The sequence below is a fragment of the Mytilus galloprovincialis genome, chromosome 2 (assembly GCF_965363235.1).
Source record: "Mytilus galloprovincialis chromosome 2, xbMytGall1.hap1.1, whole genome shotgun sequence".
NCBI classification, from domain to species: domain Eukaryota; kingdom Metazoa; phylum Mollusca; class Bivalvia; order Mytilida; family Mytilidae; genus Mytilus; species Mytilus galloprovincialis.
This window is the reverse complement of record NC_134839.1, coordinates 111922779-111945002: the sequence shown is the minus strand read 5'-3', so window position 1 is coordinate 111945002 and position 22224 is coordinate 111922779. Positions and strand designations below refer to the sequence as shown.

Here is a 22224-nt window from a genome sequence, read left to right as displayed (position 1 = left end):
AAAATATAGTATTTATTTGTATATCCTGCTGCAACAACATAACTTTTTACAATATTATCATTCATCATATCGTAACTGTTTGTCGTAAAAAAAATTCTGGCATTTCCGGCGTCATGTTTCTGTGGTAGCCGTTTCGCCGTTTTTATTTCGTACTGTTTTTAACAGAAAAGTGGAATATGTTGCTTAACTTTAATTATGGAGTCATCTCTTGCTCACCAAACATCCTTTCTATATGAGAATTTTTCTAGTATTTTACTAGGACAAGACATGGCATCAAACACAAGGAATCCTAAAGAAATCAGAGAAATGGTTTCCGACAGTAACAAGGTGAAAAAAAGTAAAACAATGAATGAAAGTGTAGTGTTTAAATTTGGTAAAATATCTGTTTGTATGTAATGATAGTGATAAACTTTTAAATGGAGCTACTGTTTTCATCAGGGTGTCTATACAGTCATGACAGTTACCAATGTCAATGATAAAGAGATGGAGACATATGAATACAAATCTATATACAAAGAAAAGGTCATAATGGGGTTGCACTAATGACAGGATGACTGCCCGAGTCATGACAGGACGGTTGACCGGACGACATATAAATAGTCATAACTGTTTTGTTATTCAGTAGATTTGTTTAATATTTGTAGACCTTATAGATATTAAATTATATTCTATGAAACAAACAAATCAAACAAAATAAGTGAGAAAAAAAATATTTTTGAGCAAATAAAGTTGACCAGACGGTATTCACACTCGCCGCTAAACGCTATACATATATTCAACTGGTCGGCAACAAGTGTTAATATCTCTTTTGTTTTACAATATTTGTCCAAGAAATTCAGGAATCTGTGAAATTTATAAATAAATTATACGAAAATATAAGTTTATAGTAAAAAAAAAGTTTTTCTTCTAAAAAAATTGACCAAATGGTATTCACATTTGCCGATATATGCTTTAAATATATTGAAATGATCAACACAAGTGTTAATATCTCTATTGTTTTACAATATTCGTCCATGAAATTCAGGAATCTATGAGATTTATAAATATATTATACGAAAATATAAACTTCATGATAAACAAACATGTTTTTCTGCCAAAAAAATTAACCGGACGGTCTTCACATTCCTCGATGTACACGTTGATTATACATGTATGTTAATATAGAAAAAAAATTAAGGATAAACAATATTTAAGCAGCTGATTTAAGTCATGAAAATGAGAAATCTACTGTCCGGTCAACTTTATTTACTCAAAAATATTTTTTTCACTTATTTTGTTTGATTTTCATAATATATATTTTAATATCTTTAAGGTCTACAAATATTAAACAAATCTACCGAATAACAAAAAAGTTATAACTATTTATATGTCGTCCGGTCAACTGTCCTGCCACTATCGGGGGGCAATCATCCTGTCATTAGTGCTTCCCGTCAAAATGACTTATTTGCAAGCAGTGAACAATCATTTATCAAAAACAAAACAAAACAAACAGATTCTTTTCAATATCTGTTTTTGATAATGTGATATCATTCAAATAGAAAGGCAACAAGGGTATTATAAACAAATTACTTTTTGATGAAAAATTGAAGAAAAAAACACTTTAAGGTGGTACCTAACACTACAGGGAGATAACTCTGTAAAGTCAGCTAAACGTTTTAATCACATTGTTTTGTAAAGGGAATATTAAGCTTCTCAATGATCAACATTGGTGTTTGTCAAACTGCTATATAACCAGTGTAATTTTTCTAACAAAACGGTTGGTTCAAAATTTTTGAAATTTTTATAGTTTTGTTAAAGGGTCAAAGTAAATACTTTGTCAAAATTTTATGACAATTAAACGAGACAAATAAATGTTAGTGAAAGTGTTGGGTACCACCTTAAACAACAATTTCTACATCTTACGGTTACATTTGGTTACATTTACGACAAAATTTATGTCGATTAAAAACCTCCTGATCTGAGTCCTAATCTGACATGTATGTGTTGAGGAGGGGGTATTTGGACTTATCACCATGATCACTATGTGACAGGAATCTGGGTCCATTTCCCTAAATCAAATTCGCTCCAATTTAGCATTCGCCCCCATTCATGTTACCACCTCACACGTTTGCACCCTATGAACAACAAATGATGTCGTCATACAAAACATTTATCACCAAAAAAAAATTCATTAGAAAAATTCGCAAATATTTATTCATGAAAATATAACTATTTTGATATTATCAAATTATTAATTTCATTATATACATTACATTTTAAATACATTGTAGCATCTAATAATTCAACAGGAATTTGAATAAAAATAGGGTATTATTGAACCCACTGACAAATGTGCTGTTTTATGATATCCATTGAATGTATCTGTGTACAATATCAATTTCAAAGATCCATGACAGTCTTAAGCTTCCCAAGTTATTTTTTTCCAAATCATGTTAGGAATAAGGATGCATCTTTTTACCACAGAACCTTATAGAACTCATGCTATTTGGGAATCTGCGACACTTTACCTGAAAATTGAACTATTGACATCTTTTAAACAACAATCCCTTTTCCTTGGTAAAAATATGTAGCATTGTAAGATAACAGACATGTTTTATTATGACATTAACATTTACAGGAACCTAAGCAGGGTTGGCAAAACTGCTTGTTTTATGAGTATTGCCCAGCCCTAGACCGATAAATTTGACATTGACTGTCTGTGCCAAACCCTGTATGTCTGATCCAATGTACATGTACTGTACATGTAGTCCTATCTGACATAATTTGACATTGACAGTCTGTGCCAAACCATGTAATGATGTATGTCTGATTTTCCTGAGATATGTATTTGACATACAGGCTAATTAGTGCATTTATCAGTTAATTATGGAACAATTGTATGCTGCAGGAATGAGGAAAGAAGTTTCAATAGTCCCGTAGTTCTAGGGACTTACATAAATACATTTCATATTTCTTGTAAACTTTGACTAAACTTTGTATGCATAAGTATATAAAGTTTCTAGCCTTTAATCATTATCATGCCTTCATTTTTATATTGACCTCTTTTAAAATGTACATGTAGTACAGGTCTTGCGGTAATAAAACTTTCGAGCACAATTTTTGTACTCAGACTCAAGAATCAACCAATCAAAAGACTGGATTTTGTGTTTCGAGCACTAATTTTGCACTCCAAGCACTGAGTAAAGTTTCAACCATATTTTGTTTTACTATGGTTTGTATTGCTTTTTGATTGACAGTCAAAATCTTGTTATGGAAAATTTACTGTGAGTATTGATTTATCTTTTGCAATGTTTTGGTTATGATTTTACACTTAACCAAATAATTGCTGTATGTGGTACCGTAAATGTACATGTAACAAATATTTTTTGTTACCATGCTTTTTGATGAACATAAAGAAGATAAATATTTTTACATGTACATGTATATCAACACCTACATGTTACTAAAACTCACTTTGAAGGAAAAGCCACAACGTAAGTACATGTATATAAAAAATTTAGACATTCCAAAGGAAACTTATATGTAGTCTTCAACAATAGCCAATGTGGACAGCTATCGAGAATACGTCTGGCTACATGTATCTACATGTAGTCTTCAACAATAGCCAATGTGGACAGCTATCGAGAATACGTCTGGCTATATACATGTAGTCTTCAACAATAGCCAATGTGGACAGCTATCGAGAATACGTCTGGCTATAAATCACCAAGAGTCTATAAAATTTGTGAATAAATTTAACAAACAATCTTAAGATCTGCTATCAACGTCCAATAATGCAATGATCAAATTAAGAAAAAACATTATGACTTTGGACAGTCACACAAAGATAGGTTTTGTAATTAGTTCTCCTTCCTATGCAATAAAAGTCTTGGTACATAAATGTACATGTACATGTTGTGAAGAGTATGTAAAACTATGTAAAAATATATTTTATCGTGTGTTTTTCTATGTTATGATGTTGTGCTATTGTTTCAGAAAAAGGGAGAAGGTTTGGATCCATTAAAACGTTTAATCCTGCTGCAAATGTTTGCACCTGTCCTAAGTCAGGAATCTGATGTACAGTAGTTGTCCTTTGTTTATGTAATTTATACGTGTTTCTCGTTTTTTTATTTTATATAGATTAGACCGTTGGTTTTCCCGTTTGAATGGTTTTACACTAGTAATTTTGGGGCCCTTTATAGGTTGTTGTTCGGTGTGAGCCAAGGCTCTGTGTTGAAGGCCATACATTGACCTATAATGGTTTACTTTTTTTAAATTGTTATTTGGATGGAGAGTTGTCTCATTGGCACTCACACCACATCTTTCTATATCTAAGTAAGGTTTTGTACATTTACAGTAAGTGTGTCAATTTAACATTTTTCTGTTTGTTCTTTTGAAAGATTTTGTGTGTTTTGTTTTCAGCTAACTGCATGTACAAAAATGTAAATAATACGTTCTGTTACCTAAAATGAAACGTTTTTACAAATAATAAATGCACATAAACTAATGGCTTGCAACTTGTTTTTCAGCCACAGTTATGGATTAAGGTATATGCCATTTCAGGTGATGTAGCTGGGGGTCAAGATTTTGTTAAGAGTTGTCTTCAGGTCAATTTATAGATGGGAACTACTATTCTAATTGTAAATTCATGATATTTAATATGCAGTTCTTTAAGCATTGGCACATCTTAATTCCATGGAGATTAGTTAACCTGCTTCCTCAGTCATGGTCTATTGTTCATGCAACTTTAGCGTCATGTTCAGGTTGGGATTAGGTCAGTTTTTATTAAAACAGGAATCATTTATAATAGGTCAATAATATTTAATGTATAGCTTTGTCATCACAGTTAATTTGAATCTTCAATCATACATGTAAATGTATGTACATGTAGTTTGCATAAATGTTACATGTATTGTTAATAAACTATTCATTCATTTCAGGACATGTCAGATATGCAGAGAAATCTGAGCAAGTTGAAATCTTTGTCAGAAGATGACAAAACAGAAACGGCTATGTTACGGTCTCGTATAGATGAACAGTCACAACTCATCATGATATTAAAACAGAGAGCTGATGATGTGTCAAGAAAATCACAAACTTTGGATAAGATTAACAAAGAAATGATGGACTTTAGAGAAAATGCACAAGAAATGTTGGATGGTGAAATCAGAAAATATAACATATTAAATGCCAGATTTGATGACTTAGCCTCTAATCATCAAGAACTAATTAAGATAAAGGATGAATACAAACGTTCAAATCAAGAGTTACGAATAGAAAATTCTCGTCTCAGGGAAGAAAATGAGAGAATTTTTTCAGGTGCTGTTATGGAAAAAGACAAACAAATTGCAGAAATGGATAGAAAATTATCAAGTTTTAAAGAACAGTATACTATGCTGGAACAAAAGCACAGGTAATGAAAAACTGTAGTCAATACATATATTTATAAATTTAAATGTAGTGACTTTTGTTTAGTTTGAAATAATATTTTGTTATACATGTAATAGCAGTCTTTTGGTTTATTTTTTTCAAAATAATTTATAATGTATTACGAGCTTGCAAGTCAATAGTTCACAACTTCATTTGACATCATGAGCACTTGTTTGTCTGTCTCATTTTCTTTTTATTATTATAAAATTTACATAAGCATGTCTATGTCATGTATGTTGATGGACTTATTGGTTTACTTCACATGTTTCTTTTTACATATCTGAAACATGATAGATATTAGATAGGTACATGTATTTTTGAGAGAAAATCCCAAATATATGAAGTTCAAAACAGGTTAGCTAACTTCTGTATCTTATGTTCTCCTTCGATTTGCTTATCTGAACATAAAACGTTTCTGATAACTTCAACATAAAACAAATGAAGACTTGTATGAATTGAGGGACACATCAAATCATAAAATTATTTTACTTAAATTACGATCAAACTTAAATGAAAATGATTGGAATGTTTATCTTTTTAACAATGCGCTTGGATTATCTTTTAAAACATCAAAGGTATGTCTAAAAGATAGTCCATCATAGTCATAGTTTAATAACAATGTCTTTTAGATATTTTATTATTTATAAAAATTTCTATCCTATAATTTTCAGACAGCTACAACAAGATATGAAAGGTAAAGAAGACGGTTTACGAAATGAGATAAAAACTGTGCAGGAAAACTACAGAACTGAAGTTAAAATGTTACAGAGCAAGTTACAAGATTCAGAGGAAAGATTGAAGGGTAATCAACACTTTACAATAAGCTTACAGGGGTGAAATAATTTGTCGTTTTCAGACATGTCATGATATTTCTGTACATTTGAGAAGGTTCTGTTTTACAGAATTGACCAAAAGAGAGGTGAAAGATACCAAAGGGACATTCACAATCATAAGTCAAAAATAAACTGACAATGCCATGGCTTAAAAAAAAAAAAACACCAGCCAGACTCAGACAAACAGCTTTTCCATTTATTATTTTTTTTAATAGAGATAAACAGATATAGATATACCTAATACAATGAACAGATATATCATGTTAAAGGGATAATTCGCGATTTTTCACTTTTCATCTTATTATGTTCATAATACCATAAAAAACATATTCACCAAGTTTTATTTTGATATGAAAACTAATAAAGAAGAAAATTGGGAATTATTAATTTTATTTCTTGAAACTTCCTGACTTATGTGACGTAGTTTAAGTCTTTTTGCATGCCGGGAGTGAAATTAATCTCATTTAAGTCTTGTTCGTTAACCATTTAAAGCGCATGGATGACTTCTGGTGTAGCTATTAACCAACGAAAAATAAGTGATAGCCATGCAACTTTTAAAATTAGATCGTGTGGATTTTTTTAAACGAATTATAATAATAAAAGTAAATCATACAATAGAACATTTTTATGAATTTTTTTCTACAAATACTTTAAACAAACATATGAAACTGACATGATCGATAGTGTATTAAAAATACATGTTTGTATTCTGACCTTTTTGCTTCATTCCAGCAAAAATTTTCACTTGCTTGTACGGTGGAAATAAAATGTGTATTGTTTTGTGACACTTAGTGAATGTTGAATGCGTAGTTAAACTCAAGGTAATTAAAAGATTAGCATTATGTAATTCTAATCTTTTGATCTTCGTTCAGTGAAATCTAGGCGTCACGGTTCACTGGCATTTCAGGTGTGAACAACATTTAGTATCGGAATGATAAACGGGAGTCAGTCATAGTTTTAGACACAGAAATGTAAAAAAAAAAGAATTAAAATTAATTAACGAGAATAATAAGGTCGCACAATAACTGGATAGCTGTTGTATATTTTTATTTTTTGCATAAGATCACTTTTAAATGAATTATGACTTCTGATTACTTTTGTAATGATAAAATACTGAATTATTTTAATTGAATAAATTTATTATAAATAAAAATAGCCTTCTAAACACGAGTGTATGAACTAAACATTGTACTATTTTAAATTAGAATCGGCAACCTTAAATATATCAAACAGATCATTAACAATTGCAATTATATAATTAAGTCCCTCCAAAGCGATCTTTATTTACCTATTTAGGAATAAATGTTCTCATCAAAATATTTTAAATCTCACAACGCATGAATATTTCAGTTATTTGAAGAAAAAAAGAGATGTTTTTAAAAATTTAGGAAATTAAAGGATCTTCTTGGAATGGAATCAAAAAGATATTCTTTTCAAGTGTGAAAAACATCAACAAAATTTATGCATAATCGGGAATGTCCTTATTAAAAAAGTCTTCGTCTCACAACGTATAATACTTTAGCTATTTGACCAATGATATTTAAAAAAAAACAGAACGAATTTTAAGTCTGTTTTAACTGGCAAGAATACCCCTAAAGCAGACAAGCAGTTTATTCTTTAAATTGCTGTCATTGAATATCAAGAAAGAAAATAAATCCTGAAATTTGAAACTTTGATACTCTATAGTTTTCCTGGAAAATATTCACATCCCTTGGGGAACATTAGTGTACGCCCAGTTGCGTATATATTACATGTATGTCGGAACAATTGTGATAATGACGAATTTCTTCCTTTATTCGAGAACAATCTAATTGATATATAAATCTGTGATTTTACTATGTTCATAACTTCGATGAGCCAAAGCAAGTTATATATCGACCTGTATTTAAGTCAAACTGGCTCTCTTCTTCTTCTTCTTCTTTTGGTATACAATAGTCTATTACATACTGTTGGCTTACGTGGACTAGTCTATTTAAAACTTTTACCCCAATTTACACAAAATGTATGTTTCTTTCTTACGTTCAATGTATACATGTATAATGTTCCAATCTGTCTTTCACTATTGACAACGAGTATATATTACATTTTACCAAATTTACCCTTGGAAAAAGTATGTATACAGATTTTTATTTCATCAAATCTGGGTTTTTTTTTGTATTATTTATATTTTTATAAATAATATTCTTTACACCAGAAATGTTATCTATAAACAAGCGTATGCGTTTAGTGATGACTAATATACTATATCACTTTCGGACACGCAAGACAGAGATGTATATTATACCAGAGACATGTATACTTCTCTGATTATACACCTAATAGTTCAAAATGGAAAGTTATAAGTTATCGGCCGTGTACACTGATCAATACCCTTAGAAGTGAAACGATGCATGAACTTACAAGCCCGACAGGAAATCGCTTGAATACCTGGACGTGTCACCTCACACCCTCACAATACCTTTTGGAGTATACGTAATACCTTTAGGCATGCGGGTGATCAGTTGAGAGAAGATCCGAATTTATTTGAATAAAGTTTATTACATAAAAGAATTATGAACAAAATAGATTTTCGAAAACAATTCAATTTTCACGGAACACTTATTTATGATTTGAGCTTTGACTTTTTAACTAATTCCAATATTAACAGTTTAAAAATAACAGACCATGGTTATTTAAAAAAAATTTAAAAAAAATTCCGTATCAAGTTAGTTAATTAGTCCGATAAAACAACCGTACGATTGACAAGATATCGACACGCAATTACGACTACATCAGGTTACTGTAGTTTTGGTCCTTAGACATATCGTGATTTCAAATCGGACAAGATGACAAAATGGCCGAACGCAGAGAATTGATACTCTAAATTTAAAGTCGATGGTGATCTCTTATCTAGAAGAATAAAACTTTAATATATATGAATATGAGCGTTTTTATACAGAATGGACATAATATCAAATTTTGATCAAGAACATGCTATATCTGTTTTATTACACCTAATGTTAACGTTCAAAAATGCATCTTCTGTTGTTTGCTCTTTGGTCGGGTGGTTGTCGCTTTGACATATTCACCATTTCCTTTCTCAATTTTATCGATGATCATGATGTTACAAGTATCCAGTCGGATAGAATATTTTTAGCAAATACAACAGCAGAGAGGCGGCGTTAAAAAATGAACGATATTCACAGTAAATTGGCGGAAAATACACTGGCTATCAACCAATCAAAACCCAGGATTCTTACATAAGGTGTAAATATATTTCAAATATAGAATAATAGAAAGATATTTATTGAAACTTATGTTTTTTTTATTAAAGGTGCTAATTACAAACTACAGAATCAAATTGAAGGGAGAAAATCCTTAGATGTGGAATCTCAACAGAGAATACAGCAACTTACCAAGGAAAAGGATGAATTGTTAGATCTAGCTATGCAGCGAGGAAAGATAGTTCAGGTATAAAACTGAAACAAACATTCTTATAAGTGACATGCATCATGTATAAAAAAAAAGATATTTGATAAGTGTCATTGAGACAATGATACAATAATTAAGGAATAGACAGCTAGGAATTGACACATTATGTCAACCAATTTATTAAAGGATTTTTTTTGTTATGTTCATACTAATATATATATCTAATTCATATTTTAGCGAGAACAAACAGAGAATAAGAAATTACAAAGAAGGATTGAAGACATGGAAAAAGCTGTTCAAACAATGGAAGAAAAATTTGAGTAAGTGGAGTCTTGTAGTGAAATAAAACCTCCAGTTTATTTGTTATTACTGACAGTGACGACTTCACTGTGACTTTGAGATGAAGAACAAAAAAATCAAATCATTCCCTTAATTAATCTGATAAAAACATAACATTTTTATTGTTGTCATAAAGAATATTTATTATCTTTATATTATAGGCCTTGATGGCCAAGTGGTCTTAGTAGATCTACTGTAAACACTAGCCAGTCAACACTGAGGTTTTGAGTTCAAACCTTGCCTGTACAGGTGCATTCAACTCCAATCTTAATTGACTAGGATTGTCAGTTTTCCTATTGTAGGTTGGTAGTTTTTTCAGGGGACAAAGGCCTTCTCCACCAATAAAAACTTGCCACCTCAAAATATCCAAAAATTGACCTTTAAAAGTAGTGTTTAAACACCAACAGTGATATATCTTCATATTAATATGATGGGAACATATTAAATTATTGACCTCCAAAGTGGTCTCCTTATACTGACAAAAGATGGTTCCTATTGAGTGAAGGCTTTTTTAATTAAGGAATGACTGCTACACGCATTATTCAGTGTGCACCAATTTTTTTATGTTATTTCGAATAGACAGAAAAAATATTACAGTCATTTCTTATAATTTAATTCTAAATTCCATTTTAAACCGTAGAAAACCATAAAAACGTTGATGACGTCACGGTCATAGGACTAAATTATGTCTATGAGCTCATAATAAAATAACGTCAGCCAATCAGGAGACGCTTTACATCCAAAATTAAATTATTGATCATTAATTTCATTTATTATTGTTTTATGAATTTAAATCATCTGTTCTTGCAGAAGAGAGGCTACAGCAGTGAATGCCAACCTACAGGTGAGACGACTGAGAGAAGAGGCATCAGATGCAGGTCATAAATATACAGAAGTTGTCAAAGTAAGTAATATTATCTATTGCTACTATTCTTTCTTTGGAAATTTTAAAGGTATGATAGTGAGGGAGATAATCCATCTTGAATTGTAAGGTAGTAAAACATCATAGGTCTAATGTGCAACACTTAACATGCTTACTTTGCAATATCCTCCACTGGAGAACATTTTTGTGAGTCAATCTTTTTCTATAATAAATGATTTATTAAAAGTTTTATGAATGTTGTCAGTAATAAAAGATTTTAAAAAAAGTAAGCGAGAGATAAAAAAAAAACACCTTATTTTGCAATGTCCCACTTTCATAAAATAGTATATGTTTAATTTCTCGACTTTTCATTTCAGATGGCTTTAAATTCTTCACCTGATATTTTTTCTTTCAACTAACTAAGATCCATGAATTTAAGAACCCAGGAACATGTAACTTTTGCTCAAACCATGCAAATTGATACCCACGAATAAAAGAACTTTCACAGTATGCCCTTAGACTTTGTCTATAATGCAAATTAAACACATATTTTAATTTATTTTGCAGGAATTTGAAGCCTACAGAAAGCACTCTCAGACATTGTTACAAAGAGAAAAGGATCTGAACGAGAGATTAAGACATTTAGCTGGATAGCTTGTACCTAGGTGTTGATTGCTGAGATTAAATTGTAGAGTAAAAGTGCACGTAGAAGTATAATAAAAATTATATACACAGGATGTACATGTACCTATGATGGATTGATAAAAAGGATTGATTAATTTATCATAGTTAATAAATCAGAAGAAGATATTTATATTATGAATGTGTCATCTATATATATATTTGTAAAATTCAGTAATAAGGAATAACTTTATACCAAAAAACATAGTTATCAAATGGGAATGTTAAAGGGAAAATTCACGATTTTTTACTTACGGTTTATATAAGTTCATTATGACATAATATACATATTCACAAAGTTTTATCGCTATATGTGCAGTAATAAAGGAGAAATTCAATAATTAATGAAAAAATATCAACTACTTCCTGTAGGTCGTGACGTTTTCTCCTGATTTTTGCATGCCGGGATTTAAAATACAATCACTAAAAGTCTTGGTTTTTAATCATATTTTAACGTAATCGTAAGCGCGCCGATGACGTATGCTTTATCTAATAACCATCCGATAATAAGAAGATAAAACGCACAGACGTTCAATTGTACTCATTCGTGAGATAAATTATCTATGTTAAACGTATATATTCGAATTATTTTTGTAGACAACACAAAAAGTTATAAATTTATTTTTAATAAATGCATTTTCGGACTGATAAGGTGAACAAATTAAAGTACAATAATCTGTAAAGACAATATGTTGGTGTACTATTATTGACCTTTTACTATCTCTGCTATGGCTAGGTTTATACGATGTGTGTATTCACGGTTCTGTGGCAATACTCGTAGATGGCTTGTTGAAAGGTAAATTGTTATTTGCACTTCAGTATTTAACCATTCCTCTAGGGCACACCTTGCCAGGTGTGACTGTCTATTCGGATCAGTGGTAGCATTTAATACACACATTAAAAATACATATTCAAGTTGGTGACAAATAAAAATTGGTCGCCGTGGAATTATTTAATTATATTTGGTGCTATTATTTATTTGAATTCAAATAAGTTAATTTACTAAGAAATACACAATTTTCGGTTAAAGACGGGAAACTTAATTCATATGTCAGAATGAAATGATATACAAGTCTTGTCCTTGATTTATGTCTCATAAAAAAGGGGGACTTAGAAATTAGAAATAGCTTTACTAAATCATTTTTATTTGTCTTTATTAGGCGAAAAAATGTACGAGAACACTTACATTCAGACTTTTGAAAGCCATGTATTAATTAATATATGAAACTATCTGAAGATAACTCTACCGAAGCGGAATATAATATGTACGAATAAAGAAAAAAATATTTTTGTAATGGAATCGAAAAATTACGAATAGATATTCTTTTCAAGTGTGATAAACGTCAACCAAATTTATTCATAATCGGGAACGTCCTTATTAAAATCTGAGACAACTATAATAATCGTCGTCTCCCAACGTATATATATACTTAAATAACTATTTGATCAACGATGTTTAAAATTAAAAGACAACGAATTTAATGTTATCTTTCCCTATTTTTGAATGTTATTATAAGTCTGTTCAACTTGCAAGAATACCCCTAAAGCGGACAAATATCCGACAAGCAGTTTATTCTTTAAATTGCTGTCATTGAATATCAAGAAAGAAAATAAATCCCGAAATTGATACTCAATAGTTTTCCTAGAAAATATTCACATTCCTTGGGGATTATTAGTGTACGTCCAGTTGCATATATTTTACATGAATGTTGGAACAATTGTGATGATGACGAATTTCGTCCTTTATTCGATAACAATTTAATTGATATATAAATCTGTGAGTTTACTATGTTCTTAACTTCGATGAACCAAAGCAAGTTATAAATTGACCTGTATTTAAATCAAATTGTTTCTTATTTTTCTTCTTCTTCTTTTGGTATACAATAGTCTACCGAATTCGTTGATTACATACTGTTGGCATACGTGGACTAGTCTATTTACAAAACTTTTACCACAATTTACACAAAATGTATGTTTTTTTCTTATGTTCAATGTATACATGTATACATATTTTAAATAGCGCTACTGACTATAGTTCCGTAACTTTCTACCAGGCGTATGTATACACGAATCGTCGACAAGTGCGCACATTTTTTTAGATCAATAATTCTGGTATGTTCCAATCTGTCCTAAACTATTGACAACGAGTATATATTACATTTTCCCAAATTAACCCTTGGAAAAATATGTAAATAGATTTGTATTTCTTCAATTATTTTTTTTTGTATTATTTTTTTTTTATAAATAATATTCTTTACACCAGAAATGTTATTTATAAACAAGCGTATGAGTTCAGTAATGACTAGTATATTATATCACTTTCGGACACGCAAGACAAAAATGTATATTATACATGCACCTGATAGTTCAAAATGGAAAGTTATAAGTAACGGTCGTGTACACTGATCAATACCTACAGAAGTGAAACGATGCATGAACTTGCAAGCCCACCGGACAAGAAATCGATTGAATACCTGGACGTGTCACCTTACACCCCTTCCAATACCTTTGGGAGTAATACCTTTAGCCATGCTGGTGATCAGATGAGGGAAGATCCAAATTTATTTAAATAAAGTTTATTACTTGAAAGAATTATGAACGAATTAGATTTTCGAAAACAATTTCCACGGAACACTTATTTATCATTTTATGATTTGAACTTTGACTTTTTAACTAATTACAATATTATCAGTTTAAAAATAACAGACTATATGGTTATTTAAAAATATAAGACCATTTTCCGTATCAAGTTAGTCAGTCAGATAAAACAACCGTACGATTGACAAGATATCGACACGCAATTACGACTACATCGTTTACTGTAGTTTTGTTCCTTTGTGGTTTATTGACATATCGTGATTTTTCATCGGAGAAGGTGACAAGATGGCGGAGAGTAGAGAACTGATACTCAAAATTTAAAATCGATGGTGATCTCTTATTTAGCGGAATAAAACTTTAATATCTATAAATTTGAGCATTTTTATACAGAATGGACATAATATCAATTTTTGATTTTTTTGCGAAGTTTCCCTTTAACTAGTGAAATACTGATACATGTAGTATGACAGTTGTTTACTCTCTTGAATCAGAAATAACAGCAAATGATAGGTCAAGAATATTAACAAAATTTTATAAGCAAAGAACAAGGTGCCAATACATTTCAAACTGTGTATGCACTTTCACAAAAAATGATCTAAAAAAAAATCTATCAAAAAAATTAACCTTTTCATGTTTTTGACAGCCATGAAATGACAGTAAATTCTGTAAAATGATGAATATTTTAACAAACTTGACTATTTGATAAATTTGTCACAGTAAAATTGTGTAATAATGGCTTGGCTGGTATTTACTTTTAAAGTGTCTTAGGATGCTAAAGATTACAAAATGATATCAAGCAACATTTTTCTTTTTCTGTAATTGATACAGTTACTAATTAGCCCCAAAATGTACCTTGTCCTGTGGATGCAGGAATGCAAGTCATTGTCAGGCTTTTTTATGATAGCAACAACAAATACAGTATAAGCAAGAATGATTAAAATTTAAAAATCTTTTCTAAGGGGAGATAACTCAAATATTTTTTTTGTATATTAGTTCAATAATTGAATATAAAGTATGACCAGATTCTGTCTTTTTTTATACCACATTCTAATTTTAAACTGAGTGTAAAGTCATTTTTATTTGATTTTTGTGTGCTAGAACAATGTTACACTTTGGAAAAAAATACCCATTATATATGTACACTAGTACCTTATCTCATGAATTTCATTACCTCAGATTATAATAAGAGATATATAATCTAACTTTCCCTAATCAATATTGAAGAAAAGTTTCTTACACATGCATTAAAAATCCTTTTCTTTTTTGTGGACAATATCTCAAATAATGTAACAGGTAACAAACAAGTCACTGTGTTTGGTAGGACAATTTTACATGTGTATCACCTGATCTGATTATTTCTAAGGTGAATTTTCATGGAATACATGCATGCGCCGGAGTGTCTTTAGTCAGGAGCCTCTGGCCTTTGTTAGTCTTGTATTATTTTTAATTTTAGTTTCTTATGTACAATTTGAAGTTTAGTATGGCGAGCATTATCACTTAACTAGTATATATATTTGTTTAGGGGCCAGCTGAAGGACACCTCAGAGTGCTGGATTTTTTCGCTGCATTGAAGACCTGTTGGTGACCTTCTGTTGTCTGCTCTATGGTCGTGTTGTTGTCTCTTTGACACAATCCCCATTTCCATTCTCAATTTTATTGATGGAAGAAAGTTTTTTTTTGATTAATTGATAAATAACCTTTTTATTTTCTGAACATTGCAAGACTTACAAGAAATAAAAAATAATTTTTCACATCATTGATTTTCTTTAAAATAAAAATTTAATTGATCATGTTTAAGGATAATTGATTCATGTGTATTTTCATCTCTGAAGTTTGATAATCAAATTCTCAACCTCCATTAAAGTCAACCACTGTACATGATATTGTAAAGATTTTTTTCAATTTACGTCCAATATTTCCTCCATGTGTACACTTTGTGCTAAATATGTAATAAAAAACCTTGTAAACTTAAGAGTAATGTATTGAAATATTGATACTCTTTATTGGTAGAATTATCAGAACTAATACCTGTGTAAAGATATTTTTACTAGCAGAGTTTATTTAAATATTTTTTAAAATTGTAACAATTTGAAATACTGCAATTTGTATGATTTTGGGAAAGGGGTGCACAAGAAGGAAGGATGGGTTTGTATTCAAATTCTAAAAAAAAATCATTACTTTTTTAAAAGGTATAATAAAGTTCTGATGTTGTCTTTATTATTCCCCTGCTTAGAGAAGCATGATTTAGTGATGTTTTTTTTTCAGTTGTTTCATTCATTTGCTTGTATGATCATTCATGGATGTGCTCATCACAAATTGTCTGCCATTTTAAGGAGACTCATCTTTAAGGAATGACTGGGTTCCTATTAATCCAGCAAGTATCTTATATCATATTGCACCTTATATTTTATTTATCCAATTGTCTTTCTGTATTTAAAAGATACTTTATAAAATTATATGTCTATTAATTTCAATTAGATTATTCCTATCTGAAACTGTTTCTGACAAAAGAGAAAACATGATATAAGTATGTTGACCACACATCTTTGTTCTGACTTTCTTGAAATATACACTGTTCTTACCATGCTTAAGTTTTATATTTTGATAGTGAAGTCAAGTTTGCACGAAAAATATATGTCTTTAGATATTTTCTGTCTATAATATTGTTTTATTTATTATAGAATGTGTGTATCTGATAGCCTTATGTCGTCAATAAAATTCTGTGTCATGGTTCAATTTGTTATTGGATGTCCGTCCATAAAATATTTATTTATTTTTTAATATGTATAATGATAGAATGTTTAACAAAGAAATTGTTATAGCCCTTGATTGTCTTTTATATTAAACCCCACTCAATTTGCAATCACCTTGTTCCTCTGTTTGACCAGAAAATATGTTTGATATGTCTGTACAATGACTTTACATAATTGTTGGAATTGGTAAACATAACAAACTGTTCAATTTGAAAGACATGTTTTTCCACAAAGCTTTCGATATGCATAATCAAGGCATATCAGTGGTTCTTGGCACAGCTGTTTGTTTGGATGTTTTAGACACACTCTGCCTTTTTGTTGACCTATATTCAATGTGATAAATGAATTAAAATATTTTGTCATACATTTCTCTGTTGAGCCCCTTGGCATTTCTCATTTGCTTGTTGTATCTATCAGAAAACTATCTGCTTGTTCTTTTCTGATACTCTGAACTACAGTAGGAGTATAGCTAGCACAACAAGATTTGCAACCTTTTGTGTTATTTTTTTTAGTTTAATGTTTGTACTTGAAATCTGTTACATTTGTCACAGAGTGACTGCCCATGATTATGTGTATTTCTTAACTTAGGTTATATACATGATGTTTTATATTTATATATATTTGTATATGTTGATTACTGCGGTACATCATACTGCTGAAAAATCTTAATATGACCGTGGTTAAATCAAGGGCTAATAGTTATCCATGTGTATTTAAACTTACAAAACAAAGAGCAAGGGGATCATATCAAAATGCTTTAAATGAAATATACTCTGTGTTTCCTCAAAAAGTGAAAATCTATATGCATTAATTTTATAATTTTCATTATCACTATGTTGGGAGTATGGTATTCAGGCTTGCTTTGATGACTTTTTAGATGTGTTTTGCAGAGTTACAGGACTTTTATTGTCAAGAAATTAGAAAATGTTGTGATTCATTTATTTTATTTTCGTTAATACCAGTTTTCTTAAATTAAAAAAAAAATGGAATCGTCCTGGATACATGATTATGTTGTTTCCTAAAATTCTGCAAGCAAGACTATTTTGTACTAAGTTGAACATTTCAACTTCTGGTTAATGGAAATCTCAAAATCCATATAACTGTTAGTACCCCAGATGTGATTTCATGCTATTAATTTAATATTTTGTGTATTGTAATTGTGGACTTCAGTTGTAGTGCTTTAAACAAATGTGTATTAATCTTTCTGTTTTTGTGCCAATAATACTTATCAAATATGTTAAAAACATTCTCTTATAGTTCAACTTGTAGAAAATTGGTTAAACCTTAAATATGTTGTCTGACCCAAAGTGATATTATATTGTAAACAATATTTTACTGAAAGACTAATAAATGTGATATTGTATTTCTATAATATTTATTTGATTTATTGCTTTAAATGATTAAAGAATTATTTTAATGGATTATTATACAATAAATGATATTTTAAGATAAATTTGACTTTGTTTTATATCAATTTATATAACAGCTACAAAAGTAAAGATGAAATAAGCTCACAGTATAATTGCAAAGATGAAAAGAAGCCAAATAAAAAAGATCAGTTAAAGAAGAAACATTACTACACAGACAATACCATAGACAGTAAAAAAAAAGACAAAAACACTATCATAAACAAAACTTTACACAGAAACATAGATAACACGATAGCCTGTAAAAGCTAGACAAATACACAGTCAGCCTAGGATTTCATTACAAGAAATTGCTTTTGATATTTATAAAGGTTTTAAAGACATTTCTTCACCTCTTTTTTTAAAACACCTTTTACATTTCCCTGTACACATTAACTCTTTATTAACAAATGTCTGTTTTACTAACAACAATAACCTTACAAAGCTATTATAAAGCTATCAAGTTCATAAATTGTCCTAATTTTTGTCGAGCCTGCAACTTTTGTTGCAGAAAGCTCGACATAGGGATAGTGATCCGGCGGCGGCGGTGTTAGCTCACTTCTTAAAAGCTATATATTTTAGAAGGTGGAAGACGTGGATGCTTCATATTTTGTATATAGATGCCTCATGTTACGAAGTTTCCGTCAGTCACATGTCCACTGTCCTTGACCTCATTTTCATGGTTCAGTGACCACTTGAAAAAAAAGTTCAGATTTTTTGTAATGTTAAATTCTCTCTTACTGTAAGTAATAGGATAACTATATTTAGTATGTGCGTACCTTGCAAGGTCCTCATGCCCGTCAGACAGTTTTCACTTGACCTCAACCTCATTTCATGGATCAGTGAACAAGGTTAAGTTTTGGTGGTCAAGTCCATGTCTCAGATACTATAAGCAATAGGTCTAGTATATTCGGTGCATGGAAGGACTGTAAGGTGTACATGTCCAACTGGCAGGTGTCATCTGACCTTGACCTCATTTTCATGGTTCAGTGGTTATAGTTAAGTTTTTGTGTTTTGGTCTGTTTTTCTCATACTTTATGCAATAGGTTTACTATATTTGTTGTATGGAATGATTGTAAGGTGTACATGTCTAGCGGGCAGATGTCATCTGACCTTGACCTCATTTTCATGGTTCAGTGGTCAAAGTTAAGTTTTTGAGTTTTGGTCTTTTTATCTAATACTATATGTCATAGGTCAACTATATTTGGTGTATGGAAATATTTTATGATCTATATGTCAGTCATGCAGGTTTTATTTGACCTTGACCTGGTTTTCACGGTTCATTGCTCGGTGTTAAGTTTTTGTGTTTTGGTCTATTTTCTTAAACTATAAGCAATAGGTCAACTATATTTGTTGTATGGAAGCTTTGTTAGCTGTACATGTCTGCCTGGCATATGGTTTAACTGACCTTAACCTCATTTTCATGGTTCATGTTAAGTTTATGTGACAGTCGTAATAAAGCTTTATATTTAGGAGTATCAACATAATATCAATGATTAGTAAAGAAGGTGAGACATTTCAGTGTGTGCACTCTTGTTTTTTTAAGCTTAAAACATATTTTCTTATGACAAAGACTGTAAAGAGGCTGTTGTTGATCATTAGTTTTGTCTGGTGTTGCTGATAAACAACTTGCCAATTTGTAGTTTGAAGCAAAATAAAAATATTATGTAGTCTTTCAAAAGTAATATTATTTATAAATTTTGTTCTTGGCATTTGAAAAAGACCCTGTGTTCTTGTTTATGATGTTGCTGTCCTTTGAGCCTGTCTTCATTATCTGCCCTTTACCTAGTTGTTTTTTGTCTTATCTTAATGTTGTTTTGTTTTAATTTGTAGTGGATGATAGATATTTGATAATGTCTTTTAATTTTTTGAAATTATTTTACCACTAATGATTAAGAGCATGGCATAGCGTAAAGACACCAGTCTATTGTTGATAAAACTAGCTAGTCAAACATAGAGACAGACATATAAAGCAGATGCAAAGAAATTAAAAGTTAGGAAAGTACAAAGGTAGCTTGGGGGGATTTAAGGGGGCAGGGACTTGGTCCCCTTATGGAGCTTCATGATTATATTATAAATACATACACCTTTTTAAATTATCACTCCATGCGTTGGCTTGTAAGCCTGCTCTCCCTTTTTCAAAATTCAAAATCAACACCCGGTTGCAAACATTAGAATTTTCTGTTAGCAAATATTTCAATTTTTAGGAGATGTTTAAAACCTTTATTCATTAGAATTTATTGGACTAATACCGGACTAATACATAACAGTATATTATGGTGAAATGCGATAATTTTACTTAAGAATATTGGATCAACTCATTTAAGTGGCATTTGCTGTCAATTTCAAGTTCACCAATTTGACTCAAATTCTCATATTCTTTATAACATTCTTGAAACATATATCCAATTTGTAAAAAGTCTAAAATAAACAATTTACAAGGCATGGGCTCAATAATATGTACCATAGTTTTGTTTGTATTTTAGTCTAGAGGCCATCTAATAGACAACTTTCGAGTTCGATACATTTCCGTCAAAAACTCTGGTTTTAGTGGATGTCATTTGTGTATTTAGGGGCGTCCTCACTTCCGTTCCAATGTTGAACGAGTGGTTGGAAAACTATAATTTTATATTGTACGAATTATTCGGCAAATTGAATTCTCAAAATTGACAATCATCACTGCTGTCATTAGGGAATTGTCATTAAGTACCTACAGAACAACCATTTTTTCTAGTTTATCCTGCACAATCACAATCACTAAGATGCTTGATGAGCATTGATAGTGCAGGGATACAGGCGATTCCCATATATCTGGTAAATGACGTCATAAAGGGGCGTATAATTGGCGAGTTTTTTCTGGTGACGGATGAACTCGAAGTTCGTCTATTAACTATCGAAGACCTCCAAAGACTGCCAATTGTCATAGAAGAGATATAAACATATATTTAGATATAAAAAGAAAATGAAGTCGTTATAATAGGATTTTTCTATGTCTGTTAAATTTCATATTGAAGTTTAGAGAATATGTTGATCATCGTTTTTACCTGTGTAAAAATGAGTTTTGGGGGATGGAATCAGTCAATCAAATAGTTTACCTTAGTTTCACTTTCAATGTTGACATTCTTTTCCTTTTAATAACTAACACACATAATTCATGAGTAATCCATCTCTTGCTAAAGACAGAGGCGGATTTAGGGGGGGGCCAGGGGGCCTGGGCCCCCCCTTTTTGGGAAAAAATTTGGTTGCTTATATAGGGAATCACTGAAGCGTGACTGGAGCGGGCCCCTCTTAGGTCAGTCAGTGGGCCCCACTTATGAAAATTTCTGGATCCGCCACTGAAAGTGTTAATTGAAGGTCACATGAATACAGATACAATGAGCTTGAATTTTTCACTTGCAAGTGAATAACTCATCATTGATGTTCCTTAGCTTACGTTGACCAAATTGAACCAATACTGGGTGATAAAGGCAAATTATTATTTCAATACTTTATATTCAACAAAAGTTGGTGGAAATTTTTGTATTTGATTTTTTTTATATACCTTGCAGCCAGCTGGAACTATTAGTATAATAGTCCCAGCAGCCAGTGCCCGGTTAATACAAATTCTATCAACAGGGTTACCTTACCTTACCTTACCTCTGTATCTTTAACCTCCTATATAGGAGAACCACACCAGTGACTTCATAGGCACCAGTATGTCTAACATGTGCAGTAATATCCTCCACCTGCGTGCTTTATATATACATGTAGTGCGGTAAAGGTCCAATACCATTGAGTTTAGTTTAATATACAGTTTATTTACACATTGTTCGTTTTCCACATCACAACAGGGTTACCATTGTCAATGCCTCTTATTTAGGAGACGTCATCCTGCACCACTGAAATTCACTTTAGCATCTCTTACAAGAAAAAATGTTTTTTAAAAATCATAT

The 22224-nt window shown here is 30.8% G+C and overlaps 1 protein-coding gene across 1 annotated transcript; it reads left to right on the top strand.

Annotated features, from left to right (window-relative positions):
* The first annotated feature begins 90 nt into the window (after window positions 1-90).
* On the top strand, window positions 91-11757 carry LOC143065393 (coiled-coil domain-containing protein 89-like). The gene is made up of 7 exons (XM_076238938.1): window positions 91-327; window positions 4920-5392; window positions 6081-6211; window positions 9556-9692; window positions 9891-9973; window positions 10803-10896; window positions 11422-11757. Exons 1-7 carry the CDS (start codon window positions 196-198, stop codon window positions 11506-11508), a joined length of 1137 nt encoding a protein of 378 aa, XP_076095053.1. The 5' UTR covers window positions 91-195; the 3' UTR covers window positions 11509-11757.
* Window positions 11758-22224: the final 10467 nt, after the last annotated feature.